General features: G+C 39.4%; 1 protein-coding gene across 3 annotated transcripts; it reads right to left on the bottom strand.

Annotated features, from left to right (window-relative positions):
* Positions 1-4,960: 4,960 nt before the first annotated feature.
* On the bottom strand, positions 4,961-21,083 carry ALG12 (ALG12 alpha-1,6-mannosyltransferase). Of its 3 annotated transcripts, none has more exons than XM_065844374.2 (10): positions 20,957-21,083; positions 16,636-16,825; positions 16,353-16,485; positions 14,689-14,862; positions 13,523-13,717; positions 12,135-12,238; positions 11,436-11,659; positions 10,566-10,735; positions 10,298-10,373; positions 4,961-6,306 (listed from the first exon to the last, which is right to left on the bottom strand). In XM_065844374.2, exons 2-10 carry the CDS (start codon positions 16,798-16,800, stop codon positions 6,075-6,077), a joined length of 1,473 nt encoding a protein of 490 aa, XP_065700446.1. In that variant the 5' UTR covers positions 16,801-16,825; positions 20,957-21,083; the 3' UTR covers positions 4,961-6,074. The 3 variants fall into 3 exon arrangements, with proteins under 3 accessions (XP_065700446.1, XP_065700435.1, XP_065700456.1); XM_065844363.2 differs by lacking the exon at positions 20,957-21,083 and adding an exon at positions 19,842-20,174; XM_065844384.2 differs by lacking the exon at positions 20,957-21,083 and adding an exon at positions 19,846-20,174.
* Positions 21,084-21,389: the final 306 nt, after the last annotated feature.

Here is a 21,389-nt window from a genome sequence, read left to right as displayed (position 1 = left end):
TGAGTGGGTGTGTTTTGTGTTGGGTTTACTGTATGATTTTTAATATAAATTCTTAGTGATTGCTAAAACTTTTTTCCCCTAACTCTTCTCATATTTGTATTGTATAGAAACTTGGTGTATTTACATTACTCTCTCTGACTGAGCTCTGTTAATAGAGGGAGCTTTTATCAAGCTGAGTTTGTGCTAGAATGATCCCTCCAGCAGCAGACAGTTCCCTAACACATAATGATACGGTGAACCTGCAACAGTGATATTTATTTTATTTAAACAGTTAATTTCAGTACATTAGCAATTTAGAAATAAATTTAGTAAGCAGACTTTTTTTCTCTTGGCTTAAAAAGTAAAATGTAGCTTTGTGCTAAACATGATACTTTGTGTCATTGTAAGAATCTTTGGCTTTTGCTTATTTTAAGAGTAGGCAGGTGTAACAGTTACACACTGTAGCAAGAAATATTTTGTAGTTCCAAGGGTAGGAGGTAGAGATCTGCAACAGCCTTTTCAAACAACTCCAGTCTTGAAGGTATTTAATGGAAAGCATATCTGAGATCTGTATACTGCTCCAGAAACCTGTGATAATGCTCCTGCCACATTGCTTTCACTTGATGGGTAGGGAAAGAGGCCAAATGGAAAGGGGCAAAGGTTAAACCTGTTTGACTACAGAATTTGGCCAGTGAGCATTTACTAGAAATACTCATAGTTTCTCCTTGCTCCACAAGAGTAGCTTCTGAATTTACAAAGAACCAAAATCTCGATCTAGAACAGTTTAAATTCTAGCATAAGGATGTGATGGATTAAATATAGCTATAGATGACAAGCTTAAAGTGGACATTTACAGTTGTTGAGAGATCTGTTCTTTAAAGTCTCATTTTTTCCACCACTGTACAGAGCTGACCATAACAAACTTGAATCTAGGTATCTCCAAACATAGGAAAAATAAACATATAATTGGTAAATAACACTTTCTAATTACACATTATTTAGATTTTATAAAATAAGCATTTTAGTCATTCCACAAATATATTCATCTTTTATTCTTTACCTTCTTGGTTTCCTTGCAAAACTGACCAAAGCTGCTTCATTCCATAAAATGAACGTGCCAACCAGAAATAGTAACCACAGTGATGTCCCCAGCTCAGGTATCAACTTGACTTCCAACACCAACTGCTTAAGCAGTTCCGTGAAGTTTTTGGGTGTTTTTTATTGGCTGTGGTTGTGTGTGTGTTTGGGTTTGTTTGTTTTTCTTTCCTGTATGAACCAATCCCTTTTTCCAATTTCTTGATTTTTAAATTGGTAGTTTAAAAGGAAAAGACAGACTCCCATTTCAGACAGCATTGTTACCTTACACTGGGCATAACTGGACACAAGTCAAGCCTTGGTATGGAACCAAGGGCAGTTGCAGCTGAAATAAAGCAGAACTGCTGAAAGACTGCCTGCAAGAGTTAGATGTAGAACTGCAGAAGAAACACTGGCTGTCCTCACTATCATAAACAAAGGACCAAAATGAACAGTCGAAAGTAGTCATAGTTGCTTCTGTTGATCCGAAGGGCTGATATAAAATAGTTGCACACAAAATGGATCAATTACATTTTGGAATCATATTTAAATCAGTAAGGAAGACCTTCACAGAGGTATTATTTTGTCATTTAACTTCAGGAATTTTTGCAAACACCCTTTTTAGTTTTCTGTGTTGCTCATTAAGCAGATAGCTGTATGTTTCATGTAAGACGTAGCTGAGACTCATTGTGTAACCAGCTACCCGAGAAGGCTGTGGCTAAACAGTCTTGCTGACATCGGTCATAAACTCAGCTTGTGGTTTTCTTTTCTTGCAAATAGAAACTGAAGTCATTTGTACAGGATTCTTTGAACACTAGGTTACAAGGAAGGCTCTTGTGGGGGAGGGGAGGGAGTATTTAAGAATGAGCACAGGTAATGAAATGAGGAAAGCAGTGCTAGACTTCTGCGTAAATTCTGCTATGAATGAAAAAGTGGTCTTGGATGCAAGGGAAACGCACACTCTTGCATTGAAACTGAGATACAGCAAATAAGTGTTTAAATCTTGTATTACCTTTCAAGCTCCTTAGCATTATAGAAAGAACTAGAAGTATTCAGGAAGACAGGAGTGGTCTCAGAACAGTTGTAGCTGCAGTAGGAGAGACAGCACAATCTCAAATCTTGTTTGCCCTAATGTGTAACCTGTCTCATGAAGGGGATGTGCGAAATTGGTAGGGAGTGACAAAAAGGGGTATGATCAGTGTTTCAGAATGTGTCATACAGTTGTGTTGAGGTTGTTTTTGTTGGCTGAAGTGAAATGGACAGCAAAGGGAAGAAGCTGAGACACATTCTGGCTTTTCTCAGTGTTAACAGATAGATACATTTTTATGTTGGATCTTATACAACCATTTTCCAGATTTCCTCACCCCAAATTTGCTCTCAACAGAGAATCACACAGTACCAGGTTCCAAGGGATCACAAGGATCACCTGGCCCAACCTCTCCTGGCAAAAGCATGGTGGCCCAGCACCCTGCCCAGCTGCATCTTAAAAGTGTCTCGTGTTGGGGAATGCACCGCCTCCCTGGGGACATTATTCCAATGGCTGATTGTTCTCATAGTGAAAAACTTCCCTCGTGTCCAATCAGAATCTCCTCAGGAGTAACTTGTACCCATTGCCCCTGTCTTTTCCATGTGACTCTTTGTAAAAAAGGAGTCTCCATCTGCTTTGTAGCCAGCCATTAAATACTGGAACACTGTGATGAGATCTCCCCTAAGCTGCTTTTCTCAAGGCTGAACAAACCCAGTTCTCTCAGCATAACAAGTACTTCAGACAGGTATAAGGTAAACACGATCTGGTATTTCTTCCCAGCTCTGAACACTCTATTACTTAGAGACTTTGTGAAGCGGAATCTGTTCCTTGACCTTTGATTCTTTTAGTTCTTGATGGGAGAGTGATCTGTTTAACCCTGTTTTGAAGCACCTTGTACTTTCAGCATCCAAAAATGTCCTCTGTCAGCGAGTTCCACAACTTTTTTCATGAAATTACTGCATTCAGTTTTACAGCACAGGGCATCCTAAATCTCAGGCTGTACGACAGTGATTATTCATCATCTCTGAGCAAAATGACAGAGTTACGTGTTTGCATTCAAATCACTTCTTAGCCTTGCTCTTTATAGGAATAAATGTTGCCTGTAAGAAATTCAGTCAAACTTCAAAAGGCAATGCATGATGCCATGAAACATTTAACAAGACATCCTGAAATAATTCTCATTCTACAGCAGCATTATACATGTTAAATGCCTTTTATTTACAACTCCATTCTGTGTGTAAATGTCATAGATGTAACATAATTAATAGATGGACTGTACTATATGGCTTTTGCTTTATTTAGGTTAATTCAACCCTCAATTATTTGAATACATTCACCTTATTTCTCCTTTTATTAAGCTATACTCTAGGGTTCTTTGTAATCAGTCAAGACAAAAGTAATTTTTCTTTTAAGAACTTCAGTAGTCACAAAAAATTTATTAAAGTCCCTTCAAAAATTCCACCAAGTAAATTTTCAGAGTGTCTCTCTTCCCTGCACCATTCATGCAGGAACTTGAAGCTCCTCTCCTGTGTGCCCCAAATGCAGAAGAATTTGTAATCTCTCACTTCACCTTTTAAGAATGGGTGAGAGACTTCTTTAATACCCTCTTCTAGGGGAATTTATCTGTATTAAAGGAAAAATAAGTTCTGTTTCTGGTGGAGCTAAAGACAGACAACACAGGACTTGGTGATGAGAAGACTGACTTAAGAAAAAGGAGAGATGGCTTTAGTTTCTATTTCAAGGATTGCTTGTTTATGAAAAACTGCAGTAATCTTCATTCCAGTTTGCCAACTGCCCCTTCTTATTGTGTGCTGTCACAGAAGTCATACAGCCACTGGTGCTGCCTGCACTGCATGGTCATGATCAAGCCCTTGTCCACAAACCCAAACAGGTTGCAGATCTTAAAACTAAGCAATTGCCAAGAACCAGATATGCACAGTAAGATGCACCAGGACCTAAATAAACTGCAGACACTGTTCAAATCTGCAGTCCAGTATCTCTTCCCTGTCTCCTTGTATGCATTTTACCTTTCTCTACTCAAATACACTAAACAAGCCAGTTTGAGCTGATAGCTTCTATTGTACTCAGCCATGAGCAGTACACACCACTACTGCAGCTGAACTCCATCACTGGTGTAAGAGCAAGAAGTAGCATCTAGATAGCAGAACCAAAGTCTGAAAGGACCCAGTCAGCTCAGTGTCTGACATTCAGCAAGACTGAACTTTTTCAGATGCTTAATATCCACATGTTCTCTGCTGCTTTAGGCATTAGCTTGAAATGCCCATGTTACAAGCATCCTGGCCCTAAGTTCTCTCTGTAGTTAGCAGAAGCAAGTTTCTGCAGCGGGATTCTGACAAACAGAGATTTGGAAAGCTGGAATAACTATACACTGAACTTCAGCTGTGCAGACATTTGTCTACACTTGGGCAGGATACATTTTAGTTGTAGATTACAGTGTGAGAGTCACATTAAGTCAATTATTAGGCTTCACATCAGGGCCTACATCCTTACTCAAAAGTTCTGTGTTGTTCCAGTTTCTCATCTGTTTGCACATGTACTTCCTTCTGTCTCATGTGAATTGTTTTGATGTTCAAATTGGCTCTGGAGGAAGCTGAGTTTTCTTCCAAAGACATGTCAAATAGATAATACTTGAGTGATTTCAATTTCAAGAGCAGCCAGAGACTGGACCAACAAGTTCTGCATGTTGCCTTTGCCAGATCTGCTCAGCATGAGGAAGCCTGAGCAACAGCCACCCGCAGCAGAGCAGGCTCCACCCCACCAGAGCAGTTGCCCTGATACATAATCTAGAGGATAAAAAGAAAACATGGTTCTAAAAGCTGAAATGTAGAGAAGGTAGTTCCTGAATGAAGCACACTTGAGTTAAAAAAGCCAAAACATAACACTTTATTCAACAATGCTTTTTTTTCCACTTGAGTTTTCAGTCAGCAAGGAAGAGTTTTCTGCCCATGATTATTTAAGCAGTTCTGATTTCTTACACTAATGGAGCTCCTGTCATATTACAACTGGTCCTAACCATTAACTTGTTCCATTCAGCAATCTAGGCAGACACCCTTAACAAAAACATCTAATGAAGAGACTACAGAGCATGCAATCTTATTCTAGTTTATAGAATGCAACACATGGCACATTAGATTATTCCCTTCTGAAGGGACTACTTAACAGGAAAAAAAAAAAGGAAAACAGCACCTATCTTCTTAAAGCGTATTCAAGTGAATATTTTCATTGGTAAATTTTAGCACTGCAAATTAAGATAATATCACTGCAGCAGAAGAGGGAAACATTGTTTTAAAAATTATTTTTCCTGTGAAATCCAAGTTGCTACTTACTCATGAATGGTTGGAAGAAAGATAACCATCCTTTAATACTCAAATCTGTTATGAGACGGTGCTTGTCAAGAGGTTCTACTGCTTTTGAAGTGAATCTTTCACTTCAATTAGCTTGGTAGCCTACAGGGCACAATTAGGTATTGTGATGAAGCTACAATGAATATGGCTTTCCTATGTTGATAACATCATTAAGTTTCACACAGGCAATCTGACAACTGATGGGGTTACAATCCTGCAGATACATCAAGTAATACATTTTTGCACACATAGATTACATATCAAATTACTGCCGTAGCACAAACCTGTTCTATTATGTATTTTATATAGGTCAATTAGGACATACCTGTGCTACATTATGAAATAGCTACCCAAACCAAGTTGACAGGTTTTACTTAATACCACTAAACTAGTAGGTAGCCTCTCAAATGTATCCAACAATACAACTCAGTATTTGAGTACGTACTGACTAGGAATGCATTGTAATATTTATGTAAGAAACAGGACGGAGCTAAATACCAATCGGTACAAACATTTTCTGTGCCTTTCCACAGAAGCTGAATTGCAGTGCTGGAATGACAATTTGCTGCTGTCTTAAATTATTCAGTCATCAGCAGAATTACATCAAAAGACTTACTTAAAATTCACAGTCAAGATGATACAGGAAGTTTTTCCAACAGTACTAATTTTGGTTTCAAGTTTAAAGTAAAAGGAGGTAGCGCAGTAAGGTTCAACCCAATTTTACTGATGCCAGGTATATTTGCCAGTGGCCTGTGGGTTGTCTTGTAATGTGATATTTGAAGAGGGTTTGTTTCCATCAGTATGTGTGTGTAAGAAAACATCAACTGGTCTCCTGGTTTAACATCTTCTCTTTTGTCGTACCTGTAAAGAACAAAGAAGGCTTATTCACTTTCCTCTCTTTACATATTGAACATCTCCATTATCAAAACGGCATGTAGCATCCAAGAGGAAAGACGAAAGGAACTGTAACATTCTCAGTTATAGCTCTTGATCAAATTAACTAGTACTGGAGGAGGAAGGAGTATTTTCAAAGAGGTTAGAGAGCCAATCATTCCATAAAGTCCTTCTGCTGCTATTGTGATATAAATCAGGAATCCTAGAAAATTACTCACTAGTCCTCTATTTGAGTTCTGTGGAGAAAGAACATCAAAGACTGTAGAAAACAGAACTAATTTTTCAGTTTTACTCTAAAATAGTTGCAGTTTAGATAAGTGTGGGCATTTGTGGATTTCTTTTTTTTTTTTTTTAATGTGGGTTTTTTTTGGGGGAAGGTGTTTTTTTGTTTGTGTGGTTTTTTCCCCTACATGTCCTTTTTTTTTTAATTTAAAAAAATGTTATGAGGCACCTTAGCAGAAACCTTTATCTTCTTGTAGTTGTACATGAAAGGAGGAGCCTCAGAGAGTAGTGGGGAGAAGACTTCATTAAACACTGTGGGAAAGAAAGAACAGCCTGGCAATTATAGTATTAACTTGGCACTTGTTATTTCTGGGTTCATTTCCCTGATCTACTACATGTTTGGGCAGGTCACTTTGGGTCAACTTTTATAAAAGTGTTTAGGTACCCAAATATATCTAAACTATATATTAAAAAAATGTAAAAATTAACTAGTGAGTTCTAAAACTATTTAACATGTACATTTACAGTTATTTCTCAAAAGCAGGTAGATTGTCTAGCTGTAGAAAGAATTTACAGGATGAGAAAACAGGTGACTTAAGCATTTGGCAGGGATGTAAAGGATCAATGTTCAGCCACTCTCAGTCTGACCTAAGCCCAGAACGCAAGTTTGTTATCTCACAGAGCTGTATGAACCTCTCCAATTTTCTAGAAATTGAGAGAGATCTCCCTCACTGTCCCATGAAGACACTGTTCTACTTCACAATAGTTGGTTATTCGTTCACTGAAGAGAGTCAGGTGGAATTTATAGCCCAAGGGTTACGATGCTTATATTAGACATGGCAGCCTGACCTAGTCCTAAATTCAAACACCTCAGAGGGAAAGAATAAGTCCACCCCGAAATGCTCAGAGACCTGTTTAGTATACTTCCAAAAGTGGGAGACCTGGACTCAGATCTTTGCTCTATATTCCAGAAAAATATTCTACACTAATGCTGAGTAACAGTCCAGAAGACAGAGGTTAAGACAGATGTTACATACCTTTAGTTTGATTGCAAGACAGCCTTGGGCACTTAACTGTACAAGGGTGTCCATGCCCTGTGACCCAAGTGAAGAGCAGTGCCCAGTTCTTCACCCTTTCTGTTGCCCTTTTCTGTGAACTGTCATCTATCAACATTTGGAGCTTCTATTCTTAGGCACCTGATTTAGGCCACATTCCACAAGCAACTTAAGGCTGTGGCTTTTTATACAGGCAGGGACTCTAGTATGGAAGCGGTACAATCGCAAACCTACATAATCTTAAATGCACCTCGGAGTAAATCCAGTCTGCATCTTTTGCCACATGTATCTTTGCAGACCTGGCCTCTCATCTGCCTGAGTTCTCTGTGGAAAAACTGGAAACAATAATCTCAATGTATATTTTTACAATGTTCTCTGACATAGCAGTCATTAACATTTGTTAAACTAGAATTCTGGCAGCCTAGAGGACAGACCCCAGGCTGATGGAATCCAGAGGTGTCAAGAAATACACCATGTATTGCAAAATTAGACTCTGCATACTAGGTGCTTTCTTATTCTAATTAAAAAAAAAAAAAAAAAACAACACCCCAGAAACATAAATTGCATGCTAATGTAATCTATTTCCAAAAAGATCACGATACCACTCAGGATGGTATGTGCATCCCAGCTGGCAGAAGGAAGGGCATGCTTCATAACAGCTTTACCAGCTACTAATTTTGTGTTTTCTTCATCAGCAAATAAAGGGCCTTTCATCTGGCTGCAAGCATTTCTGAATTTTATTATTTTTAAATACTTTAAACTTACACAGCATATTTATTCTTGGTTCAAAGAGACTATGCTAATTGAAGACGAGATTGTAACACCTGTCCTATGTAAGAATCTTCAAACTTCCTTCAATCACCCTTTGAAGAAAAATAATGGATCACTTGTATTTTTCTTGAGGCAAATAGATCTAATCTAAGCACACCACTGCAAGCTGTTAACTTTAAGACGCATTTATTAATGGATTGTAGTTATCCTGATGAATCATCAGCCTTCACAGCCAGTCCATCCATAAATCTGTTTTCACCTGATGTACATAGTCTATGAAGATGGTAAATTAGTTTTCATCCATCTGAAAGGCTGTCACTTCTCTGAATAAAGACAAAATAGGCAGCTGGTGCCATTAAACTTTGCACCATTGTGCTGTCAACAAAGTGATAGTCCTGTGTATGACGCTCAGTTGCAGATTTTGCCTGATCTTTTTAATGTGAAATTTTATGATGAATCATCCCTCTTGAGGCTTTTTTATGATGAGTAAAGATAAAAAGGAGACAAACTGGTCTGTAGCTGTAACACTACGAAACATCCATCAGTGACAGGGATATTATTTGTTTACCTTCCGATTCCACTACACTACAGCCTTGCAAGCCCAAAACAATCCAAAACTCACCACCTAAAACAGATCATTGAAATTAAGTATTGTATTTAGAGAGTAGAGTTGTATTTAGAGTAGTGTGTGTACTTAAGTATATTCAAAAAACAAAAGATTCGGACATTTTAGCTATCATGTGTGTTCTATCACTTGTACTCTAATAGTTTAATGTCTCCTCCCAACTGTTCATGGCTTAAAACCTTCTCTAGATTGAACATGCAAAAAACAATTTGAAATAAGCGTTGTAAGTGTGAAGACAATTCAGTTTTAAACTGCCCATACCATCACAATGTTATGAGAGAGCACAGAAATAAAATAAGGCATAGCAACCTCAATGATTTTTATAATTCCCCCAGAAGCATACTCCTCCCTTCTTTCTCTTTACTTTCAAAATAGTTCTCTCTAAACAAAACAATAATTACATTATCATTACTATCTGATCCTGAAAACTGTAACTGTGGAAAAAGAATCCCATACTCAGAATACGTCTTAAACCAAAGTCTGTTTGTATTGCTTTTGTTTTGTGCAAGTATGAAATGAGGCTTTGTGTCACTGTCTGCTGAATCATTTTCATTAAGATGACTTTTTAAATTAGAAGCCTACACTTCATGTGAAGAGGTAGGCCTAAGAATCAGAAAGGTGCCCCTTTTTTGGTCTGTACCCCAGAAATGTCTCATACTATTAAACATTCTGATTCTTAAAACTGTTTGTACATCACTGCTGGTCATGGTAACAAGGCACTGAACTGCTTTCCCTCAGAGCTAATGAATGTGACTGACAGACCACAACAGCAGCTTCAATGCCATTTATATAAAGGATGTTCCACACAAAAATACACTTTGAGTATTAACACACACATAAGCCTCACATTGCCACACAATTTAAAAACAAAGCAAATGAGAAGATAGTCTGACAGTTACATATACTGTTCTGCCAAGAGCAGAAAAATGTTCATCTACAGCTGGGGTTTACAAGATCTAGTGATACATCAAACGTAGCTGCATCAAAAATATTGGTTTTAGTTAAATAACAATTTTTTGCACTGTTCCCGACATCTTTAAAAGATTCTACAACTATTTAGGCAAACCAGAACCAACCAAAACAATTAAAAAACATTGCAGTGCTCTGTTTCTGAAATGGCAGCAATGCCCACATCAACAGTCTCTGAAGAGTCACACTGCTCTTGACCTGGCTTAATAAATACGTTTTTTCATACAGCATCTCTCTGATGCTTGCCCCTGTGGATACACAAAAAAGGAAAAACAGGCTCCTGTTTTCAGATCAAAATACCTTGTCCACAACATACCTCCAATCTGAATTGATTTCCAGAAATCGAGAAACCCCTGTTTGTGCTGCAGCCACATCAATATGAACAGAGACATCTACACAAACAAGACAACAAAATACAATTTCAAAATTCTTTGAACACTGATTAATAAATTAACAAAACAGTAACAGAAAAAATGCATGTAAATAGTATTAAGTAGTAATACCCAATACATAAAAGTATATATCAGCAGAAAAAAAAAAGCAATTGAAATTAAGCAAACATACCTCAAGCCAGATTTACATACCTGCTGTTGAAGGTACCAACTCATGCAACTTCTGAATTGCCACTCCTCCCGGATAATTGAAATGTGAAACATATAAAGATGTTCCTGAATAAGCAGCATTAACTAGAAGATGCATTATAACAAAGAAAGATCCAAGTTTGTACAGCCAGGATTTCCGGTAGTTATTCAGACTGTTGAAGGGGAGAAAAAATAAGTAAGAATAAACTGTTATTTTTCTTTCATACTGGTCATTGTCTATTGTGACAGAACTTTCATGAAAACTCCAATGCTAAATAATAAAGATTAATGAAAACTTTATTACAATCATGTTTACAGAACAATTATCTATTTCAGAAAGGCTGGCTTCTAGCAACATTTAAATTAGAATATTATCATTAATAAAGCTAATGCAAGCTCATCAATAAAGTATTCCTATGTCTCAAACCTTTAGCTATGACGGTATTCTCCATCAAAGAAGTTCAGAGTTTAACTTGAATATATTCAAGTTTAACTGTTTAATACAAGGTCCACATTTCATGAGCCCCACCTGTATATTAATCTGTCTCCTAAGGTAAGTAATATTAACAACACAGTAGTACACTGGAATGTGTCATCTTCTCTGGTGAATAAAATAAACTGTATTGTAACAGCATAACAGTAAAATCAGGAGTCTGTTATCAACTCTGCCCCAGACTTGCTAAATGGTCCTGTCAAATAATTTTTCTTTGTCTCTATTTCCCTCATTAGTCAAATGGATATAATGATATGGACCTCCTTTCTAAAGTGTGCAAAGATCAAGATGATCCAGATTCCAAGACGGAAAGAAGCGCATAAACCCAGTAATAATAGAAAAAAAGAAACAAACACAACAAAACAGAATTTTGAACTTACATGCGTGAGCACATTTTAGCAGCCACTATGTTGAAGACAGGGAAAGTATATATGATAAAACGCAGCTCTTTATGTGGGAGAAACGAATATAAGAAAATAAATCCCAGTGCTGGTAAAAGTAATATTCGAGTTCTCTTTTCTGCTACACCTAAAGGTACAAATACAATGCTGCATCCCAAAGCACGAGGCAGGGCTGAATAGAAATACCATAAGAAGGGGGAGGTCTTCAAGGTAAGAAGGAGAGTTAAGGATGCTTTCACTGCTGATAAGTAACTATTCTTTACAGTAGTACATGCAAATTTTACAAACATGCAGTATACTTTTTGCATATCACATTATTCCCAAGGCATTTGGTTTTCTGCTTTACCCTTTGAGAAATAAAAGCTGTTGCCGCACCACATTAACCAGAGGCACATCAAATGGCACTAATGATGGGCAACATGAAAAACACAGGAGAAGAAACCTGGCTCTATACTGGTAGAGCACAGAAAAGTAAGAAGGAACAGTCAGCAGAGGAAAGTTAAAATCTACAGAAAGATCTAAAAAACAGACATTGTCTCATAAGCTTCAAATAATGAAATACTAGATGAAAAGTAGACTTTAACACTGTAGCTGAGTCTCAGACATAGGTTACATCAAGTCTCTGCTTTGGCTGGTAGTGTTCAATAGACCTTTTTCACAGGACATTTCAAAGGATACTCCCCAGTTGGAACTTTTGTTTAAAATTGTGTTATACCAGAGCACTTTCCCCTCAGGCCACACAAGCTGCCTCCAAAATAGAGAATCCACAGCAACTGTTAGCCCTAAAAGAATTAAAGAAAAACAAATCTGCATTAATTAAAATCTAGGGCAAAGCAACCTAGCACATCCAAATTGCACATCTACTAATGATTAGAACATAAACTGGAACATGCATTGTAAGCCTCACCCAAAGCCACAGAGAATGTTCAATCTGTCTGTCTTGCAGTGGAAATGCAGGGGAAGGAGGCACCTATTAAGTCTTAATAGAAGCACACTAGATAGGAATCCAATTGAGATTTATTCCACTCCAACCCCAGACATGAAAAGTGGTTTAATTAAAGTTTGTTTTAAAGGAACATGAGAGCATAAATTCAATCAATGGTAAGAAATCTGGGTTAGCTTCAAATGGTACTAAATGGATTTTTATTGTATAGCTGATAAGTTGAGAAAAACAATTTATAGATGTTTGCTACTATTAGGTGGGAGGGAAAAAGGAGGATAATGGGTGAAAGACAAAAAGACCAGAAAACCAGCAAATCCCTTAGCCCCATCTCCTCCACTCAGCTCTGTGAAAATTGCTCTGGTATTTAAGAGGTTTGCCCAGAGAGGGAATAGGAATTTTGGTGAGTAATTCCCACTGGACCTCCAAACTACTGTTGAGGGGTCTCCAAATGCACATGGCATAATCATTCATTGTTTCTACTGTCCACACTGCGGAAGGGACAGCACACTACCAGAGATCATCATCAGGCATCTGACAACAGCATTTTTAGTTAGGTAGGCTGACAGAGAAGCTTAGAGTATTTACATGCATATGCATAAGCCTTCTATGGATGGGTAGAGACAAGAAGATTTTTTAACCTCTCAAGCATGAATAATCACTTAAGCTATTAAAATTAATTTAGTAAAGAAATTGAGCCAAACTGTGACTCTCTCCACAATCCTCTTGCTCAGTATCCCTGTCCGTCACACTGTTGTATTTTATCCTGGGATTCAGCTTATTGTCACAGCAATAGATACTACAGCTGATAATGCATGTGTCACTCAGTCAGCTACTAACTGTAATAAAGTCAACTTGCACTTCTAAGCCTTTTTAAGCTCAGGACATTACATGTAAGCATAAAAAAGCGGGGTTCACAGTATCTTTCTACTGCCTTGTGCACACCTACTTTCTCACATGGAAATTTTCAAACAAACAAATAAACCTGTCATATATAATAGCAAATAGAATCAGAAAAAAAAAAAAAAAAGCCCTAAGGGCCAGGTCACCAGAGAATTCAGTTAAATCTCCAGACTTCTGTTGAATTTAATATGTAGCATTTGTTTTTTTCCAAGCAAACACTTACCCAACCAAAAAATTCCAGCAGGAACAGCATGGGAAAGCACCTTGAAAATGGAGATTCTTTTAGTTAATAATGTCACCACAAGCATGAGGCCCAAGAATATGCAGAGCTCTGATCTGAAGACTATAATTGCCAAAGCTGAGAACCAAATGAATGGCCTTTGCTTTTGCTGTATCCAAAATGTCAATGCCAGGAGCACTGCAAAAATAAACAAAGCACACTGTTTGACATGCTGATCTACTGGTGTTCTAAAAGGCAACATTTTTCTCAATGCTAGTGTCTTGTTCCTCTAACTTCTCACCTCTCTTGGTCTTCCTACCATTTCGAGCCCAGAAATTCTTCCTCTGTTAGATAAAAGTAATTTGGAACAACACACAACTTTGTACTGTTGATGCTTCAGTAATTAAGGAAAGTAGTACCACAGAACACATGGAAACTCTTCCTAGACAAAATATGTAATAGCTTTTGGGAAAACAAACTAACCAAGCAAACTTTAAAGGAGTACTAAAAGCCTTTCAAATGAAGACTCATAATTATTACTCTGCAATATGAGCTGAAGAGTTAGTTTGTTCTCTTGGTTGAGTATATCCTGTACTCATGACAAGAGCACCCCATTTCAAATATGAAAAAGAGACTACGGAATACCAGTCAGGGGGAAAAACTATATATCCACTTGCATGGTTCGCTGAAGACACACCGTATCTTCACAGATGAAGCTGTCTCTAATTTTTCAGTTTAAATCACATGATAACACTGACTACATAGTAAAGTGGTCATGATCCTAAGCAAAGTTCGTGAAATATTAATAGCACAAAAACATGAAACAACTTGTATTTTTTAATATCTGCAGAAATTATCTGAGAAGTGTATTACTACATGGTGTTTGTCTGACAATTCAACTGATTTTTGTTTTGTTTTTCAGTTCTGATCTACACAGGTTCTTACACCAACCTCATGATTTTATCAGCTGAGCAACTTGCACCGAAGCATTAAGTGACTCAACTAATATCTGTCACATGTGGTTAATCTTCCCGCTCATCATCTCTGGGGAAAAACTGTATGTGCACAGTAAAGTTTTGACTTTTCCCCCTTTTACTTTAAGTGTACAAACTGCTACATATTTGAGAAGAATTTTCGTATTTTGAAATTATTTCTATGTGAATACTTACCAAAAGGAAGTGCAAACACATTAGGGAGGGTTCGTGTACAGTAAAACATCAAATGAAACTGAGTGACAGTGATGAGACAGAAGATTGTTGATGTAGTTGCTCCAAACTGCTTTCTAACTTCTTTTTGCAACTTCCATAGTGTGTAAATCACACTGAGCCCCAAGCTTCCTCGGACTATTAGAAGAATAAAAATGGGAAGTAAGAGTAATATCAGAGGGATCACTGATAAAACATGTTGCATAACATAATGGAAAGAAGTTATGAAAAAATAACACAAGATATCACAATGTTACCAGCTTCAAAGAAAGGATGCACAAAACTTCCCCATTAGTTTTTTTTTTTTTTTAATCCAACTTTAACTTGTTTGATACCTTTGTGCAAAGGTCAACACTTCTATGTCCAAGTTAAACAATATTTTCTGAAGTGTACACGGAAGTACACATGGGAGTGTATTCTCTGAAGACACTTGCTTTTTCTACATTGTCTGACATCTGTTAGCACAGATGTTCTCTGTACTGCCAGTTACTCCAAGGCGGGGGTGGAATTGCCATGCTGGCACTCAGTACCTACAGTTTGCAAATCCCTCTCTAAGGTGTGGAGGTTGCAGCTTGCCCCCCCCAGGGCCACCTGAATGCCCGGGGCAGTCAGGCACGTTGGGGAGAACAATTCCCATTATGCAAGTGCAGTGAGCTGAGCACTGAGGCAACCCCTATGCATTCTTAGAGCTGCTGTGTGTGGGAAAAGACCCACCCTTCTGCCCAGAAAGGTGGCAACCATCAGTCACTCCTGACAGCCTGGTGCACCTGCTACCTGGATCACAGCCCAAGCAGGATGGTACCAGAACTATATGATCTGAAAAGTTCTGGACGTAGACAAATGGTGAGAAAGAGCAGAATATTACCTCATCCTAAGTGCAGCTGGAGTGGAAAAACACTGACTGAAGTCAATGATCTCGCGACCCTATAAATAGTGATCCTAAAGGGAGGCCCGTGGAGCTCTCCTGGATGACAGCAGGTGGTGACCCAGGACCTTCCCCCTGGGACACCTCTTCAGGGCCAATTTCACCAAGATTCAATGATCATCTGCTGCTGATTTTGCAAGGATTGTAAGGCCTAATTCCACAGTTTGACAATTGTCCGCTCATGAATGTCGACACATAAAAGTGAGTGATTTATAAAACTCGCAAAAGGGAAATTTTAACTATAGGTTAACCTTTTTGTGTGTATGTAATTTGATTTTAGAACTGTTTTGTCTACTTGTCTTTTTGTGTGTATTTTAATACACCCTCTTTTACATGTGTGTGTGTGTGTGTGTGGTTTTAGTTAAGGAAACCCTGTTGTAAGTTTGGTGTGAACCTTGCCATTTATGAATCTTTAATTAAGTCACTATTTTGATTGATTATAACAAATTTCTTTGACTCACACTGTTAAATTGACTGATGATTAAGTGCTATTAGTAGTTATACAACCTAACCTTGTAATCTACCAAAAGGTATTAATAAATCGTAAATTGATGCTAAATCAAAGCTGTGTAAAAAATTCCATTTACAACATGAGGAAAAGAAGATCACGTTAAAAATGCATCCAATCACTGAATGTTACAACAACGTATTATTAATCTAGCAGTAAAAACATCTCTATTCTGATGATTTAAAGTTCTCATACCTATGAGCTGGGAGTAAAACTTGGACATTTTAAGCACAGAAAGCACATATATAGCTGGGCTGGAAAGAGCAGCAATAAAAATTGGTCCAAGGAACGTTCTTGGGACAACTCCAGGAAATTCATGATGGTCATACTGCAAAAAGGAAAACCTATGTAAGACAGGCAAATCAGAAACGAAGGAAAACTGGCATAAATCATACTCATACTGCATTTATCCTACTCATATAGCAGGGAATAGCAGTCTTCAACAGTGTCCAAGAAAGAACATCTTATTTTGAATTACCTTATCCAAGTCCAGTTGGTGGTACACCACATCATGGATAGCTTGTAGGTTAAAGCTTTCCTCCACTTTTGTAAAAGGACAGACAGTTAAATGAACAAAGGCCACAACAATGATCAGCAGCAGCAATGGGAATGTCCGCCCACTTGAGCTCCTCTTCTGAGCCATCTTGCATTCAAAACTCAGATATATTCTAGTATTATAGAAAGAAAATTAAAAGAAAATACATTAATAACTTGGCATGAAGTGTACAAACAGATTCATAATGCAAGAAAAACATGCTACAGTACTGTGGAAGTTTAAACAAAGACTACTAAATGAAATGATCCATCCAATTTTTTTTTTTTTAGTAAACTCAATGAATCAAGTAGATAGTAAAAAACACATTCAGACAGCATTCCAGGATTTATGCCATCTTCTTCAAAAGTAAAGGTTTTAGTTTTCACCTAAAAAACCTCAAACAGCATAGACCCTACTTTATAATAATAGTTCCATACCGCCACCACTGCTGAGAGTGCCACCTCAATTATGTCTGCATTTTGTGGGAGAGACAGCTTTGTAATTTATTCTCACTTTAATCTCACACTGGATTTACACATGATCTTGAGAACATACTGTCTCATTTGTCTGGGATGCTGAAACCAGTGGGAGAGGAACCACAAGGATGAGAAACTGCTCAGAACAAAGTACTCAGATCTTTTGAATTTGCCAGCTTGCCAGTGGCTGGATCTGGACTCAGCAAGTGAAGGAGGAATTCCCTTCGGCACCCACGCCACGTGTCGCTACAGCATGAAACAGTCTGAACCCCATCCTTTGCCCTGCTGCCTGGAAATTAAGGCCGTCTCTCCCTAGTGCTTATCTTCAAAATGCTGTGCAGAGACATTCTTATTGTACTATTTATGATGTATTTTATCACAATGATAAAATCATGTGTCCAGGTGATGCCAGAGCAAATAAAGCATAGGTATTGTCATGGGTAAACAGTTTTGGTTTTAGATTATAAACCAGTAAAAAAAAAAAAAAAAAAAAAAGAGCTAGTCTCCATGACCATTTCCAGCAAAAACATGGCAATCTATTTCATGTTCTTTTAATTTAAGCTCCCCAGTTTTTGTAACTTACAATATAATAAAAGACAAGAGATTTTGATTATTGTTATCATTGTTCCTTTCTCACAGAAATAAAACTTCAAAACCAGCACCTCTAAGATACAACTGGGATTTTGGTTAGAGATGTTTTCTCCTCTGTTCTGGTATAAATATATCCATCAAAAAGATGTAAGATAGTTGGCAGATTTGCTAGGATTACTTAGCAACTGTCTCCTAGAGTTACCTTTTCCTGAATTTATGTTTTCCTGCTCATTAATAAAAATAAACAGAGAGCTAGTGTTCCTTATTTTCACAACTAACATCAATAAATCCTGAAACTTTTGTACTTCCTGTAAACTGCATGTATTTGTATATAACTTCATATATCTCACCGATGGCATCTCCTCATGATCACTGCTGTTACAGACTGTAATGGAAGGTCTAACCCTGGGCTCAAAGACAGAGTTCTGTGGTAGGTCCTTACAATTTTTGGCTTGTTTTGCAATATTAAAAGCCTAAATAAACACAACATCCCAGGAAGCGCAAATAAGTCTTCTTAACCTGTGCCTAGTATTACTTCTTTACAAGGCTGGATAAAAATGAGTTATACCACAACAGAATCGTTTTTCCACAGCAGCAGTAAAAGAGGTTTGGGACTGCCATCAGGAGCAGTTCAAGAATTGTTTGGCAGGAACTAAGCCGCTGCACAGGGCAATTTATCTTGTATAAATTCTTGTCTGTAGAAAGTTCTTTTGTGAATTCCTCCAATAAATACAGAGGCATCTCACGTTTCTGGCCAAGATTACTTGAGATAAGAAATGGAGACTGCAGGATCAATGCACCACTGCATACAGCAACACAGGCATGGAGTAGCTTGTGTGTCATGTGAAGCAGCTTCTTCACATTTCAGATACTTTAGAACCAAATGAATCCTTGTAAAAAGACCAAAGTGCCAAGAAGCTCTATTTTTAACTTCTTTACTATATCAATTGCGTAACAAACACCTTCACCTATAAATATTGCATTCATTATAGTCTGACCATTCTACAGTATAGCTTGCTCCTGATTATCTTCAATTGATCACCACATGAATAATCAGCGCTCAACTTCCTAAATCGTCAGAATGACAGTGAGGCTACATATCCCATACACAGTTTATCACAAAGCTTTTTTTTATCTTGTTGACTTCATCCTTTTGTATGCCTGAAGAAATCAGGCTTGCTAGCATGCTCATAGATTTTGAAGATAATTATATGCATTATACATCCTGAGATTCCCTGAAGGCAAACACACTAGAAGATAAAAAAACAAAGCATGAGGACAACACCTTTGTTTCTGAGATAAAACCTAATAAATTTAATGGTCTTGTCAAGACTCAAGATAACTTGCTCTGGCAAAAACTGATGCTGACAAACCCAAAAATTCAAGTGGAATTTATCAAGACAGGTAGGCACTAAATTTGACGTTTAAAATATATTTGCTATATAAAGGCAAAATACTTGCAATTACAGCTTTTACTTTTAAATGTCAGAACCACAGAAACAGATTTTCACTTAATAAAAATATTTTAATAATGAAGGTTAGAAGAATATCATAAGTGAATACAAATAGTTTCCACAATTAACGTTCTAAAAACTTTAGAAGTATCTTCCTCAGACCCGCAGAATAAAGCCACACTGACTCCTCCCCAGATGTCTATATTAAGACAATCACAGAAGAGCAAGAGATATTCAACACAAAGAATTCATCCCTTCCTGGGATTACACTGGATGAAAATCAATCGTTTTCTTACATTAAAAAAGGGCAGAAGCACTTTCATAAAAAATGGCTTACTCTTTTTCTATACTTCTTCTGTACAAGTGCCAAATAATGGACTTTATACTCTTCCCATGAAAGATCTACCATATTTGTCACACTTATGTTTTCCAGATGCTCATCAGCATAAATATGTTAGAGTTTGACACCCAAAAAGCATGTTGAATTTGTCTACAGAAACTGCATTTCACTCCCTCACACACTATATGGAAGCACCTAAGCAGAACCACCAAGAGCATTCCAGTATAAGGGACTGATCCAGCTTCGGTAAAACCTATGTTGTATCACCTTCCGTTTTCAGGTTTTTACCTACGCTTTATCAGCTCTTCCAACTTTGCTCCTGAAGCTAACTTCTGAATTAGGTCAGATTTAAACCTGGTAGTTGCTGGGATTGCTTTTTCTTCTTTTCTAAGAAGGAACATGATAGTTGTTATTCCTATATACATTTCCTCATGAGTTTGGGGACTGGCTAAAAATAAAAATTGAGACAAGAAAGATGAAGTTGAGACAGGAAATCAAGTCTGAGACAACACCAGCTATGAAGGTGCTATGAAGCCATGTAGAAAATGTCACTTTTCAGAATGGGGAAGAAACGCACAGAGTGCTCTCAACTGAAAAAAACAAACCAAACCAAAACAACAAACAAACACACACACCCCCAAACTCCTGCTCCAGCTGAACCCCTGTTAACCCCACAGCTGCCCCCCCACTGCCCGGTCGCCCTCAGGCGTGTGTCCGGCCCCCTCTAGCGGCCGCCCTGCCCGGAACAGCCGCCACCACCGGGTCCTCGCGGGCAGCGCAGCCTCCCGGTCTCGACTCCGCCACCCAGAGCCTCCCCCCAAGGGCCGCGCGACGTTGAAGCCACCGTGCTGGGGACCCGAGAAACGCCCAGTTACGATCGGCGTGACCCGCACACCGAGCCGTGCGCACTCGGAGTGGATTTAGCGCTACTTCCCCTCAGGTCGCTCATGTGCGGCCCCGGGGCACTTCAAAAGGAGACCGCGACATCACCCGCCGCTCCAGAAGCCACCGGCACCGTCCCCGAGGCCGCACGGACCCGCGGCAGAGGCCGCTGCCCGCTGACAGACACGTTGCGGTCCCTCAGGAGACGGCTGCCCGGCCCGGCCCCACTCCATTCCCTCCCTCCCGCCACACCGCAGCCGCCGCGCCCGGGAGGCGGAGGGCTGGGGGAACCGTCTGGCAGCGGCGGTTGCAGCCATAGCCAGCGCTTCCACGAGGCTCCAGGGATGCTCTCTGGCCCCGTTGTACCCGGGCTGCGGCCAAAGAACGGGCCGTTAGCGGCCTCCCCACTCCCCCCTCACACGACCGTTACCCGCGCCGCTCCCTCCCCGCCCAGCCCCGCCCGGCACAGACAGGGGCTCAGAGCGCCCGGCCCGGCCCGGCCCGGCCCGGCCCGCACTCACCACCCAGGCGTCCACGTGGCCGCCCCGCAGACAGCGCTGGCAGGAGGGGGCCAAGAGCGGGAGGGGGGGAAGATAGCCCCGTGACCACGTGACCACTTCCCCGACCAGCCATATTAGGTGAGGGCAGAGCACGCCCCCAGCAGCAAAAGGGTTCCGAGGTGCCTGCCAAATACAAATGGCGGATGGATCTGAAGCCCCTACGCAGCTTCTGGCTGCCCGTTCTCATGATGGCGGCGGTGCGCAAGACCGGTGGGCACTGCTCCTCAGGCAGCCTTACGCCACGCCCCCTGCCCAGCTCTCTGAGCACGCGGGGGCTTCCAATTGGCCCGGAGCGTGGCGGGTGCTGATTGGACCACGTTATTCCGCTTCCCTGCTTCCACCAACGAACGGCTGTGGCTGAGCGTGCGTGGGGCTGACGCGAAAATCTGAATGG

Source organism: Patagioenas fasciata, chromosome 1 (assembly GCF_037038585.1).
Source record: "Patagioenas fasciata isolate bPatFas1 chromosome 1, bPatFas1.hap1, whole genome shotgun sequence".
Classification (NCBI taxonomy): domain Eukaryota; kingdom Metazoa; phylum Chordata; class Aves; order Columbiformes; family Columbidae; genus Patagioenas; species Patagioenas fasciata.
Note: the sequence above shows the minus strand (reverse complement) of the source record. Positions and strands in the feature narration are given on the sequence as shown.